The sequence below is a fragment of the Chaetura pelagica genome, unplaced genomic scaffold (assembly GCF_000747805.2).
Source record: "Chaetura pelagica isolate M959 unplaced genomic scaffold, ChaPel_1.0 scaffold115, whole genome shotgun sequence".
In the NCBI taxonomy this organism is placed as follows: Eukaryota; Metazoa; Chordata; class Aves; order Apodiformes; family Apodidae; genus Chaetura; species Chaetura pelagica.
The window spans coordinates 389,255-401,751 of record NW_009953761.1 but is presented as its reverse complement, the minus strand read 5'-3'; the positions used below and the strand labels follow the sequence as shown (position 1 = coordinate 401,751).

At 41.3% G+C, this 12,497-nt stretch overlaps 1 protein-coding gene across 2 annotated transcripts in view; it reads right to left on the bottom strand.

The window, feature by feature from the left end:
- Nucleotides 1-12,175, bottom strand: part of LCP1 (lymphocyte cytosolic protein 1 (L-plastin)) — a 20,260-nt gene extending 8,085 nt beyond the window's left edge. The window contains exons 1-9 of one of the 2 annotated variants that reach the window (XM_010000839.1): nucleotides 12,075-12,175; nucleotides 10,154-10,305; nucleotides 9,292-9,421; nucleotides 8,054-8,186; nucleotides 7,394-7,475; nucleotides 5,131-5,296; nucleotides 2,568-2,710; nucleotides 881-907; nucleotides 194-289 (exon numbers count right to left, since the gene is read on the bottom strand). In XM_010000839.1, the coding sequence (XP_009999141.1) occupies nucleotides 194-289; nucleotides 881-907; nucleotides 2,568-2,710; nucleotides 5,131-5,296; nucleotides 7,394-7,475; nucleotides 8,054-8,186; nucleotides 9,292-9,421; nucleotides 10,154-10,305; nucleotides 12,075-12,141 (996 nt within the window). In that variant the 5' untranslated portion in view covers nucleotides 12,142-12,175. The remainder of the gene's footprint in view (nucleotides 1-193; nucleotides 290-880; nucleotides 908-2,567; nucleotides 2,711-5,130; nucleotides 5,297-7,393; nucleotides 7,476-8,053; nucleotides 8,187-9,291; nucleotides 9,422-10,153; nucleotides 10,306-12,074) is intronic. The other variant, XM_010000840.1, reaches the window with a different exon arrangement.
- Nucleotides 12,176-12,497: the final 322 nt, after the last annotated feature.

Below are 12,497 nucleotides of genomic sequence, written 5' to 3'. Positions count from 1 at the left end.
AAAATACCCAACAAAAGGCAAAGCACATCACTGAATTCTTTAAAAGCTTTGATTTCTGATTTAGAAGATCATGTTGCAATGCTAAAGAGAGTTTGCTTGTTCTGGCATCATTCCTGTGAAACTCTCTGTTGGCCAGCAGTGCAACTAACTGACAGAAAATATCGGCATTTACTCCAAACTTATCTCATCTTACCCTTAAGCCTGACATGTCAATAGTAATAGCTGGAATGCCTTCTTCATCTCCCTTAGGGGCAACTTGGTTCAGCAAATGGTAATAAGCTCTCGAGTCCTGTGACAGACAGAGAAATTAAAGAGAGGAAAAATTACATCTAAAGCTCAGGTTTTGCATGCCAGTCCTCCCCTGAACAATGTGCCTGCTTGCTTCGTTTTTATTACATCAATTTATTACATCAATCATTGCACTGCCCCCCTCTCAGTCAGTACATAGGGAGCTCTGTGTACTGGTGGGGTGACAGACTTTATATAGCTTAGTGCAGGCAAACTCTGAATTAGGACCAAAATAACTTAATAACATTCTCATTTTGTTCATATTGGATGGGTTGGATGGGGCTTTGAGCAACCTGGTCTGGTGGGAGGTGTCCCTGCCCACGGCAGGGGAGTTGGAACTAGATGATCTTTAAGGTCCCTTCCAACCCAAACCATTCTATGATTCTCTGAATTAAATTAATTAAGCTGGAAGTACTTAGCAATTCCTACTTTATGGCGTATTTGCCAGACCTATTTCTTCCCCAAGCCAACATATATATGCTGCAGAATGCAGACAAAATGCTGTGTTGCACTTACAAAAAGGACAGCAACAACAAAGGGATTTCAGAACTGAATAATCTGAGTATTAAATTAGAGATGAGAAAATGCATACCTTTATAATGCTGTAGAAGTCACGCTGCTGAGCATTTAAAAGAAGAAAATGCAGAAGGAGAAAGCAGATGTTTAAAGCAGATTTCAAAGCAACTCTGAAACAGTTATGAAAGAAAAAGCATAGCTTTCAAGGACAAATGTTAAAACTGAAAACAGTACCAGCATTTTTCAAGCAAGAGGACAGGAACAAGACAGGGATTTAACACGTTGTGTCTATAATATTTTGTGAAATGTAACGTTGCTTCCATGTGTGGATAAATATTAATCACAGAAATACCTCAAATAACTGAAAATAAAGTCTAGGGACCTGACTAACTAACGCAACTAACAGTCTTCAAAATATAAAGCAGTTTACCTGAATTATTTAAAATCTTATACATCTGCACTACTATCCACCATATCTAGACAGTGGTTACTTAGAACTGAGGTGGGCAGACACAATTAGAGAATGGCTGTAAAGGCTGAAGTCTTGGCTTCTGAGAGGTAACTGTGTGACTTATTTTCCAACTGTAAACATGGAAAGTGTGATTTATCTTTCAATTGCAGATAGGATTTAATCAGTTGCATTACAATCCTCTCAGCCTGCCTACAGAAAGATGGGAAAGAATCCATTCCTTTCCCTTTACATGGATACTCCCCAGTCACCTCTACCCGATGAACAAAAAAAACAGTTATAATAAAAATTTCATTGTCAAATGTGACTGTTTGACTCTCTTCTTGCTTTCCCTGGTGGTTTTTTTATATATGTCCAGTAAGTAATGGGAAGTGATTTTTCATACTTCAGTCCCTGGTGGAGCTTACAACCAGGCATCTCTGGAAAGGGGCTTTTCTGACACTATGCTGGAAGTGGGCAGGTTGGATAGTGGCTGATGAGGTTGGTGTGTCAGCCAGCCCCCCTGGATTGCTTGGAAGCCAGCTCAGACCCCCTCCCTGATATACCCCATAGCACCCTTGGATGCTGTCTGGGGGTTTCGTGTCTGACATTCATCAGTGTGCTCCACTGAGGTTTAAATGTTTAGGTAGAATGAAGGTCTTACAGAGAAAGCTCTGCTGAAATCTGCACCCACAAGCCCATGAAGTCCCAAGTATTTGAAACAGGCCACACAGACTGAAGATCCATCCTTGCAAAGGCCTCCCCATCTAGCTGTATAATTTTGAATAGTCACACTGAATTAAAACTTGCAGGTTTTATGCAGGGTTGTAGCAAAGGTTGGGACAGAGGAGCACCTAACCCAGGTGCTGTACTGAAGGAAACATCAGGTAGAGAAAGTGAAAGAGCCCCATCCTCTTCCCCTACACCTACTTACACGTCTGGCTATGGTCCAGCCTTTTCCAAACCAAAAGCAGGTCAAGAGGAATTTAAGGACATTTAGGAATGAGGAGAGCAATAGAGGCAGAGAACTGAAAATGCAGCATTGGAGCCCATACGCTCTCTCCAGAGCCAGCAGCCACTCCTTTCCCAGGCATTGGCAGACTGTAGCTGGCAGTGATGACTGGAAGTTTGGGAGGAGGAGGAGTAGGAATACTACTGAGCAGAAAGGTATATCCCACTAACATGATTTTATGTGCCTAGGTCCATGTGTTCAGCAGAGCAGTCTCAGCTGCTTGGATTATTTCAGTCCATTTGGAGAACAGGGATTTGGGTGTGGAGATGCTGGTTTGCTGTTGTTGGTCAGTGTTTCTCATACCTTGATGTCAGAGCTGAAGTTGTTGACTTTGTTGCATCCTGCATTCTCCAGGTGATAATTAGCCCATCTCAGCAGCAGTTCCTCTGGAGACAACTTCATCAAATCCTCCAGGCTCTCACCTTCTCTCAGAAGAGCAATCAAGGCTAAGCAGGGAAAAAATTAAAAATTAATGATGTTGTGAATACGTGTAGAGGAGAACATATACTATTTTCTCTCTTACACATTTTGCTAGTTTCTACAAGAGAGCAAGCAAAGTGTTGACAAAAATTCAAGCTGTGTTATCAATAAAGCGAGGACAAGCTGTTAGTGGTGGATGTAGTAGTGGATCATATAGAAAAGCAAGACAATTTCAGCTGATTTAATTTCTTTGCTCCAGATCTTAATGAAAAGTTGATGATGCTGAGCACAGGGTCAGGATGGGTATGAAAAAAATAAACATGGACTTTCTGCAGCTTAGCTGAAAGAAATCTCAGGGACTTTCACACTGAGACTGGATTCACACAGGTATTCTGAAGAACTTGCACATGACTTCATGGGCTTATGGGTCAGTAGGGTTACCTCATCTGTAAATTGTAGAAGACACTCTATTTACATGGAAAAGAAATAATGTAGTTATGTTCATTAAAGGTGGAAGAGGAAGGAGGGAAGGACTGACCCTTGCAACTGCAGGATGTTCAGCTGATCTCTGGAGCATGAAAGGTTCTGGAACAAGTATTGAAAAGAACAACTCATAAAATGGAATCTAATAATTAATGTGATAAAAAGGGAGAGTGTGTCACTCTACTCTGACCTCCTTTTGATGTCTTTTGTCATTCCTTGAAAAAAAATTTGGATTTGCTACAGAAAGGAAACAGTGGAGACCTACTATATCTGGAGTTCCACAGATAAATTGATACAGGGTGCTATGGGGCTAAACTGAACCAGAAGGAGATAAAAGAAGCATTTGAAAGGAGACAGTGGATTTTATCATGAGAACAATTCTAACACTGGAAGAAGTATTCTGGAAGAAGGATTCTTGTGGAGTTGATCATGGATTGTTTCTTGGATTAATGTTTTCAATTTTTTGGGGGCATCAATTACCTTGGCACAAATAGTAGCAATGTGCTAAAAATTTGATTATGATATTCACTAGGTGGCACAGCCAATACAGGGGACAATCAGGAAATCAGACAGAAAGAGCTAGATGACAGTAATAAAAATGGAATGTAATTTAACAGTGCCACGTTCAAAGGCATTCTCTAGGGAATTAAGATTAATAACTGCTATTAGCTAGAGGCTTCTATGAGCAAACGATGAGAACAATGTGAGTGTGTTAGATGTCTTCTGAGCTACTCTGAGCCACCATGTGATATGACCTGGAAGAACCAAACATGGTATGAATGCATCCCAGGTATTTCCCATAGAGCTTGGGATGTATTGCTGCCCTGATAACATGTGCTCATGAGAGTTCATTGGGAATTAAGTGTCTTGTATTCAATAAAGGGGAATTTAACCTGGAACAGCTGCAGAGAAGGGCTATCTGGGAAAGACAGAAGCTGAAAAGAAATAAATGTCTTGGGTTTTCTACCCTGATACACTGAAGTATGAGATGAGAAGTGAAGGAGAAAGGGAAAAATAGCTATTAATCAGGGTAAGGCTACCTATAAAGGAATGGGAACTAGGAACTCTGAAAACTGGAGGCTCTGGCTATGAAATGGATAGAACTGTGCAAGGTTTGAAGAAATGAAGGTAACACGTGCATGGAAACTGGAGGGAAGAAGTGTCACCGTTGGTTCAGTGGACTATCCAGAGGTGCAGGGAACAACACAGCAAGATTCAGGTGCTGTGTGAATTCATGTACATGATACATGAGAAGAGGATAGGAAAGCTGGGTTCTTTTAGCCTGGAAAGAGACCTGAAAGGGGAACAAGCATTGCCTTCAACAATTATAGAGGGGACAGAGCTGTATTTTCCCAGTATGCACAGCAAAAGTATGAGAAGTTAAAGTCACAAGGCATAGGCAAGGGAATACCAACTAGATTTGAGAAAAAAAAAAAATCACAGCAAGAATGTTTGGGCTTTGGAACAGGCTGCCCTGAGAGCACTGGAAAAAGGCTCTGAGCAACTTCATCTAACCTTGAGACTGGTACTGCTGTAAATGGGTAGCTGGATGGTGGAACCAGAAGACCTCCAGGTGGACCTTCAGAGATTCCTTCCAAAATTATTCTGTGATTCTATAATTCTGATTTCACAAATAAAGATAATATGTTTGGCAATAAAGAGCGAGAAAAGAGCAACACTTCCTAAATGCATGTCCTTATCCTAGATTTAGGGCCAATCCACTAATATACTTGGGTATAAACCTGACCCAATGAACAGGAAATTGACCCTGCACATACAAGCCAACACACAGCCTTGGACTTTGGAGTGCTGGAACTTGTGAAGACCCAGGGAAATTAGAGAAGTCAAGAAGACAGGCGGCAGATTCTTGAAGAAAATAATGAATTAAGAGTTTTTAAAGAGCTTTATCCTAAAGGCTGTGCAGTGATAACAATAGAACACTGAAATGAAGAGCCACACATACCTTCATTTCTGCTGATCTCTATGTCAGCAAAGAGTCCAATTTTGATGACTTGCCATAAAAGACCCAAAACCAGGTAAGGTTTCCCTTCTTTTAAGTCTTCAGCTCCAATGTTAACAACATGGCACCCAATGGCTGAAGCAGAGTTCAGAGCCAGGTTCAGATTTTCCTAGGGGAAGAAGAGAATGATGCAGTAACTGGAGAGAGGATACAGGAAAGGATCACAATCAAAACTAGTGAAATCTGTGAGCAGCTGCAGTGTGAAAGCATTTACACATGTCTGACCACAGGGAGCAGGGAAACAGGGAAGTTGTGGAAGTGGCCAAGGCCAGGTTTCATGGGGCTTTGAGCAACCTGATCTAGTGGGAGGTGTCCCTGCCCATGCAGAGGGGCTGCAACCAGATGATCTTTAAGGTCCTTTCCAACTCAAACCATTCTATGATCCTTGATTCTGTGATTCTATGATTATAGGTAAGTTCTGGGTCCCAATGTGAAGCTGGAAAGGACCTCCTTGGCTAAGGTGAAAACCACCATGTCACTAGGCATTGGAGCTCAGAGCAGATGCCTACACTCACAGCCATGTCCTGGCTCAGTCCTGGTTATCAATATAAGCTATAGGTAATGCACCAGCACAGGATCAAGTACAGATGTAACTTCAGCATGGGGCAAGATCTCCTCTGTTCAGTCTTGCGCACATGGAAGAATAAGGGAGCTACAACCCAGTTGATCCAGTTCCAGGCTCAGCTCTCCCTAAGAGAGACTGATGCAAGACACAAATGTCTTCACTATGCAAAAGCTTTAACACCTAAGATACAAATAATTTGCTAGCTGGCTATGTATAGAAAAAGCACATGGACATAGGAATCAGTATGAATAAATCTGTTGAGTTTTTAATATTGCAGTTCAGCCACAGTCAGAACTGGTTAGGCTTGGATATTTTCTTTTTAAACTTCAGAGTATGGAGGCCTGGTTTGGCAATGCTCAGTGGAAGTAGAAGGATTCAGTGATTCACAGGGATAGAAAGAAAGTGATGTTTCAGGAACGTTATGTTCCTTCACCCCTTCATGCCCATTTAAAACAAAGGTTATAAGAAAAGCTGACCCATAGCCCTGCGTTATTCAACAAAGTGACTTGATAAACAGAGGGCAAGTAAAGCAGGCAAAGGAGTCTGGAAAATATAATTTATCACACAGATTTGCAATTTTTCACATGAATTTCATCACTGCTGGCATGACAGAGATTTGATTAGATACAAAATGGAGAAAGAGACATAGTGTAAATTCTCATAAGCTAGAAAAATTGGAGCATTTCAAATTAATTACCTTTTCTCCACCAGACAGCTGTAAAAGGGTTAAGTTAAAGTGGAAGCTATATTGATCAAATCATGTCTACATGTGACAGGGATTGATCTGAGCTGCATCACTGAGCTATGCTGCTGACCAAAATGATTAGAACTGAAAGATGTGGTATACAGCATAAAAATCCAATTTAATGGCTTCTGAGTGTACTTGAGCCTAGCTAATGTTCCATCAAATCAGAGTAGCTGGGGGCTAAACTGGGTTAGGTTCATGTCTGTTCCATATATCTATTTATATTCTGTATCTAGACACATAAATGCAATTCATATAAAAATATCATTCCAAATATTGTTGTGTGAGATAAACTTTAAATAGGTGAAAAATAGCTTTTCTGTCCAATTTTTTAATCGTATACATGTGCACATAATAGAAATAAAGAAAGGGATTCAATATTCAAGATAAAATAGCATGGATTGTAAAAGGCAGACAAAGGCTATAGGCCCCTCTCAGGACCACAGTCCTCCTGGATCATGATGTTTTGGTGAGGACATCAGATTGCAACACAGCAGCTGTGAATTCAAGTCCATGGCCATGCCTGTGTGGGCTTGGATGTAGGGTTCAGCCTTCTGAGAGCTACTCCAACTGGAATTGGTCACTGTATTATCTAGTTGCTCTTGCATTCATATGGCATCTACCACAAAGGTATCTGAAGCTTTGCACTGGTGAACATTATACATTAGGTTAAACACAAATATACAGTTTGCTGAGTTAGGTTGCTTATATGTTTGCAAAGAAAGAGAAATAAAGGTCTTCATGTTTTCATGATGTGGACCTGAGCATCTCACTTTGCCACAAATGACTTTGGCTGCTCGTGTTGGGAAGGACCATGGTTTTTCCAGCCTCTGTTCTAAGTGATTATATCAAAGCATCCTAAGAGCAAAAGCAAAGAATCTTCTATGTTTTAGTACCTGTATTGTGAAGGGCGTGAGTTTCTTTTTGTTGATTGTTCTCTCATCAATGGTATCTGGCACTGAAAAGTTGATCATCTTACTGAAAATAAAAGAAAAGCCAACAAGAAACACACAATTAGATGTGTATGCACAAAATACAATATAGCTTTTGTCATTAGTTTGTAGGACAAGTCAAAGTGCTGGAGAGTGACTGAACAAAGATAGACAGTCAGCCTTTGGTTCTACATGTACTTGCACAGGCACACATGCAATACTTGAGCAATTATTTTGGGTCACATGCAGATTGTGCTATAGGTGTGAGGCCAAGGATGCCAGCAGGTGAAGTTGTGTGAGAAAATTTCTGTGGAAGCCCTCACTGTCCCATGCTGCTTTGTGTAAACCCCCAAAAGTCCTTGGACAAGAAAAAAACCAAGTAACTTCAAATTTCACTGACTTAATCTTATTGCAAGGATCCAGATGCAAAGAAAAACTCATTTAGCATGAAAGAAGCCTTATATTTTTTAAAGAGAAAAGCAGTAAAAATTCTTGCATTATTAAGGCTCTGAATCTGCAAATGTTTATAAGCTTAATGTAAAATCAGCAGCTTCCACTTAAGCAGAGGTGTGAGCCTCTGCAGACTCATGGTTCCCATTAGAGAGAGGCATGGGTATTATTTACCAAAGCACTATCCCATCACCAACAGCCTGGAAGAGGTCATCTGTTTCTGGATTCATTGGGACAACGTGTTTACAGTCAGGGTCCTTCTCAAGGGCTTTATTAATCCAGTTGACAAAGGCATACTTCTCTTCCTCTGTGGACACAACATCAAATCCATCAGTTTGCTGTGCAATGCCTCTACCATAATTCACTTACAAAGGCAGAACTCCCGGGGGAGAAGAGTCTCCCATCAGTGTCACTGACCAACAAACCCTACAAGGAAATAAGGCTCTGCAGAGCCAGGTAAATAAGCTGAAGACAGCAATGGTCTTGAGCTGGTTAAAAGTCCTTCCATACTCTGTCTCACTGACTGGGGTTGCCCAGTGTCATAAGGGCAGGCATACTACAGAGACTGGTAATGAAGTCTATATGATTTAACTGTATGTTGCAGTTGCCATGCTCTGCTAAGCATGACTTGCACTTGCACCATAATTTGAACACATTTTTGAACCACTCAGCTAAATAAAAATCCCATGTAACTTCAAGTAAGTTTGAATAAGTCCAGCAGGGCTGTAATGTAGCTATCTTGTACCAGCAGCATCTCATACCACTCAGAGAAGGTGTCCTCTGTGCTCAGGTGGGTGGAGACCTTGGAAGCATCCTCTGCTCTCCCTTCCCTGGACAGGGTTCCCCACTCCTGCCCCTGAAGAAGCCAGCCAAGCATGAGACCACCTCCTTGTGGAGCTGCGTGTCCAGCAGGCAGCAGAAGCAACCATTCTTGCCCCAAACCTTCAGCTTGGAGAAACAGGCTGGGAGAAGAGCCCTGATGGGGTCCTGCTCTCTTTAGAAAAAGGTCTAGGACCATTTGGTTATGGGTAAGCTTACAAAGAGACTACCAGAGAACTAGTATAATGTACAAGGACATGGGCGAGCAGTAGCCAGGAACCCATGCCTTGCCTTGCTGGTAAGCAGGGACAGCAATGGGCCAGTCTTTGAGCTGCTGCAGCAGTGCCATGAGGCTGTTCTCCAGCAGAGCTGCAATGCCTCTGTGGTAAGGGAAGCTAAGCCAACTGGAGCTTCCTTCTATAGTCACGTCTGTCCACTCCAGTAAACCAAGTCACACTGTTTTTGACAAAGACGCTGCTCCGGTGCTTTGTCACCTTCACAACTCTTTGCCTTGCACCAGCCTCACCTGAAGAGCCACCAAAGCTCACCAAGCTCCTAGTTGCTACAGAAGATGACAGGACAGCTGAACCTACCTGAGTAAGAGTGCTGTGTGCCAGCACTGGACTGCTCAGACGTCCCACCAATAGCACAGATCCCCTCCTTCTTGTTGATTTGTTTTCGGAATGATTTAGCAACGTCATCACTCTTCAGGTTTTGGAAAATCTTTCAAGCACAAGAGGGAATTTTAAAATTGTGGAGAATTAAAACAAGATAAAGCAGTGAGCTGTTGGGCCAGGAGACACAACCTCTCTGCTTCATACATAGGGAAGCACAGCTTGTGTGTTATTCAGTGGGTTTCTGCATAAAATCTGTGTATCAGCTGTGGTAGAACAGGATCATTCACAGCTTTTGTGTTTTCAAAGGAGTGAACAAGGATCACCTAAGTAACAGAAATGTACATGGTATGAAACCATGGACCTAAGTTATACAGAAGGAAGGCCTTTAACAGTTAAAGTGTAAAGAAAGGGTAAGTAAAATGCTGTTTCTCCATTCCAAGGGAAATTCCACTATTTTAGCATTTGACTTTGCCCCAGTTCAGACCAGAAAAATAAGATTTCCAAAAGAAAAAAATGTCCATAATGTTTTCAGGATCAACCTGCTGATACTTTTTTGTAACCATCTAGCTACAACATCATGTTTTTGCAACTCATAACTGAAAAACAACATCAACCAAACTGAAAGATATTGACTGTTGAAAATGCAGGTGCAATCATGTAATTTGCCCCAGTTAATTGCAGGATTTCTAGTTCATTTACCTCCTGCTCTCATCTTTTCCTGCAAAAGGGACTCCTTGGATTAACTAGGTGCCCATGAAACCTTGTGCTTGTAACCTGGGGACCACCTTGAGTATCCAGGCTGGCATTATACTTACTAAATAAATAACATCTTACTTACTGAAATAAATTCATCAAAACTGATCCTGCCATCCCCTGTGGTTGTTAAGTTCTGAATTAGTTCTCTGGCTTTGTATCCTGGGAGAGGGAGGTTGGCTGCCTTCAACACGTCTGTTAAATCGTTGGTGTGGATGAAGCCATTCCCACTGGTATCTGCACAGATTAAAGCAAACTTAGATTCTGCATCAGCCTTATGAAATTTTATGCACACAAAAGCTTTTGGTTTGTTTTTTTTTAACCTGGGGAAATGTACATTATATATGAAGATTTGTTATGTTGTAATCCAGTATTTTCAACCACTGCAGAGTCATTCACACCCAAGAAAAAAATTACAGTCACCATCTAACAAACAAAAACTCTCAGTGATGAACTGATATATTTTAGACATATAGCAATATCTTAACAAAGCTGGGCTTAGTTTAAATATAGACAAACAGGTAAGTGATTTATAGAGTGGTTATACAGAACAGCTAAAGAAAATGGAGTTGATGCAATACTGAGTTGCACCTTGCATGTGCATTCATAGATACATGAATATGTATCTGTGATTTTGGCTTGTTTTCTGCATCTAGTATCTAAGAATTCATTAGCTTAGAGGCTTGGAACTGAAGATAGTCATGCTTAAAATAAAAACTTAGGTGTTACTCTTCAATGGTGTTAACATGGGATAGTCCTGCTGAGTCTGTTAAAAGATACAGGGCCAGATTTCATGAGAAGATCACCAATACAGGTTAAATACTCCTTTCTTTTCTACCAGTTTGTGAAAATTGCCTCAAATGAAAAAAGAAAACAAATCTATTGTGTGGACAGTTTTTGTTGAAACACTACAGTTATGTACATAGCTATATATAGAGTTATATGTAGCTATATATGGTTATATACTTATATTTGGGGCTTAAATATCTGTGTGTTTCTTGGGCTGTGAGCTCTTTTTTCCCCAGCCTAGAGGCCGGGGTGATTTCAAAGAAGCATGGGGTGATTTCCTGCATTGTGAGTTGCAACGTGAGTCACTTGTTGCACGCAGCAAAAAAGCACTCAGCTCTCAGTGTCAGTAGCACAGAGTAATGCAGATTGCAAAGAGCATCCTGTCCCATTTCTGAAGTCATACAACAAAAGGATCTGGACTTTGAGAGGGAAGTGTCTGGGAATTAGAGCCTCCTTCCAGTGTTTGCCTTGTCAGTGCATCAGGTCCATCAGGCACACAGAGTGATGAGATGTTTAAAGTTGTCAGCCTGGAGTGACGTGTGCTCAGAAATCAAAGGAGCATCACTTGGAGCAGTAAGGACAACTGATTAACACATAATCCAGCTGACAGATCTGCTAATAAAAGTTAAGTGAGCTGTGAGAAACACAAGGCTTTTTCTTAGAATTTGGGGTGGCAGTGATGGATCTGCATGACTTTAAAGAAGACAAATCAGAGACCTTTAAGGGCTTGGAAAGGAAAAACACATTCAAAAATATATAGGACTTGAAAGGTTAGAGTAAAAAGGATTACAAATTTTGTAGCCACTTCCTCATGTGTCCTCTCCAGATACTTCCTCACCAGAAGGAGTACTCAGTTTACATTAAAATGAAAACTTTTTGCCTTCCAAATAATTTGCCAGGAATGAACAATATTCCCAGGAAAATACTTGAGAGTATTTCCAACATGGCTCTCTGTACAGCTGTTGAGGTTATTCCATAAACCCCACTGCTCATTGCCCTGCCACCTCACTCCAGCAAGAGGCCACTGCTCTGCAGCATGCTGATGTGGTTTCATCTAGGAGGTCTGCATTGGCAGAAGAAGGACTTTCTGTGGTTTCTGTGACACAGCAGATCAGGGCTGGAGTAAGCTCTGCTGCCTCACAGCCTGTCAGTGCATGAGAAAAGAGTTTGCTACAGCTTCACACTTCTGCAGTGTCTTTCCTGTTTGCTGCACTCACCGACTTTGCTGAAAGCCTCTTGTAGCTCTGTGATCTCCTCCTCTGAGAAGTGTGCTGCTGATGCCATGTCTTAGTTCTCTGTGTGGCAGGTCTGCAAGAAGAAAGAACTTATTTTATTTGGTTTCTTTTGGGGTTCGTAATCATGATGAACAAGAGGGTTTTTGACTTGGATTTTCAAAGTCTGGGAGCAGTTCCCCATAGCTGAAAACCCAGTTCCTCTCTGCATCCTGAAATTAGGGGAAGGGGTAAAAACTGGTGTCCATGAGCTACAAATCCATGTCCCTCCTGTTGTTTTGCCAGGCCCTGCTCAAAATCACAACTGCCTTCTTTATACTAATTAATTGAAATTAAAACATACCTCTGTTAACTTTTTTTTTTTTTTTTTCTCATGGAGAAAGCAGACAAAATTGTGCTGGTTCCTTG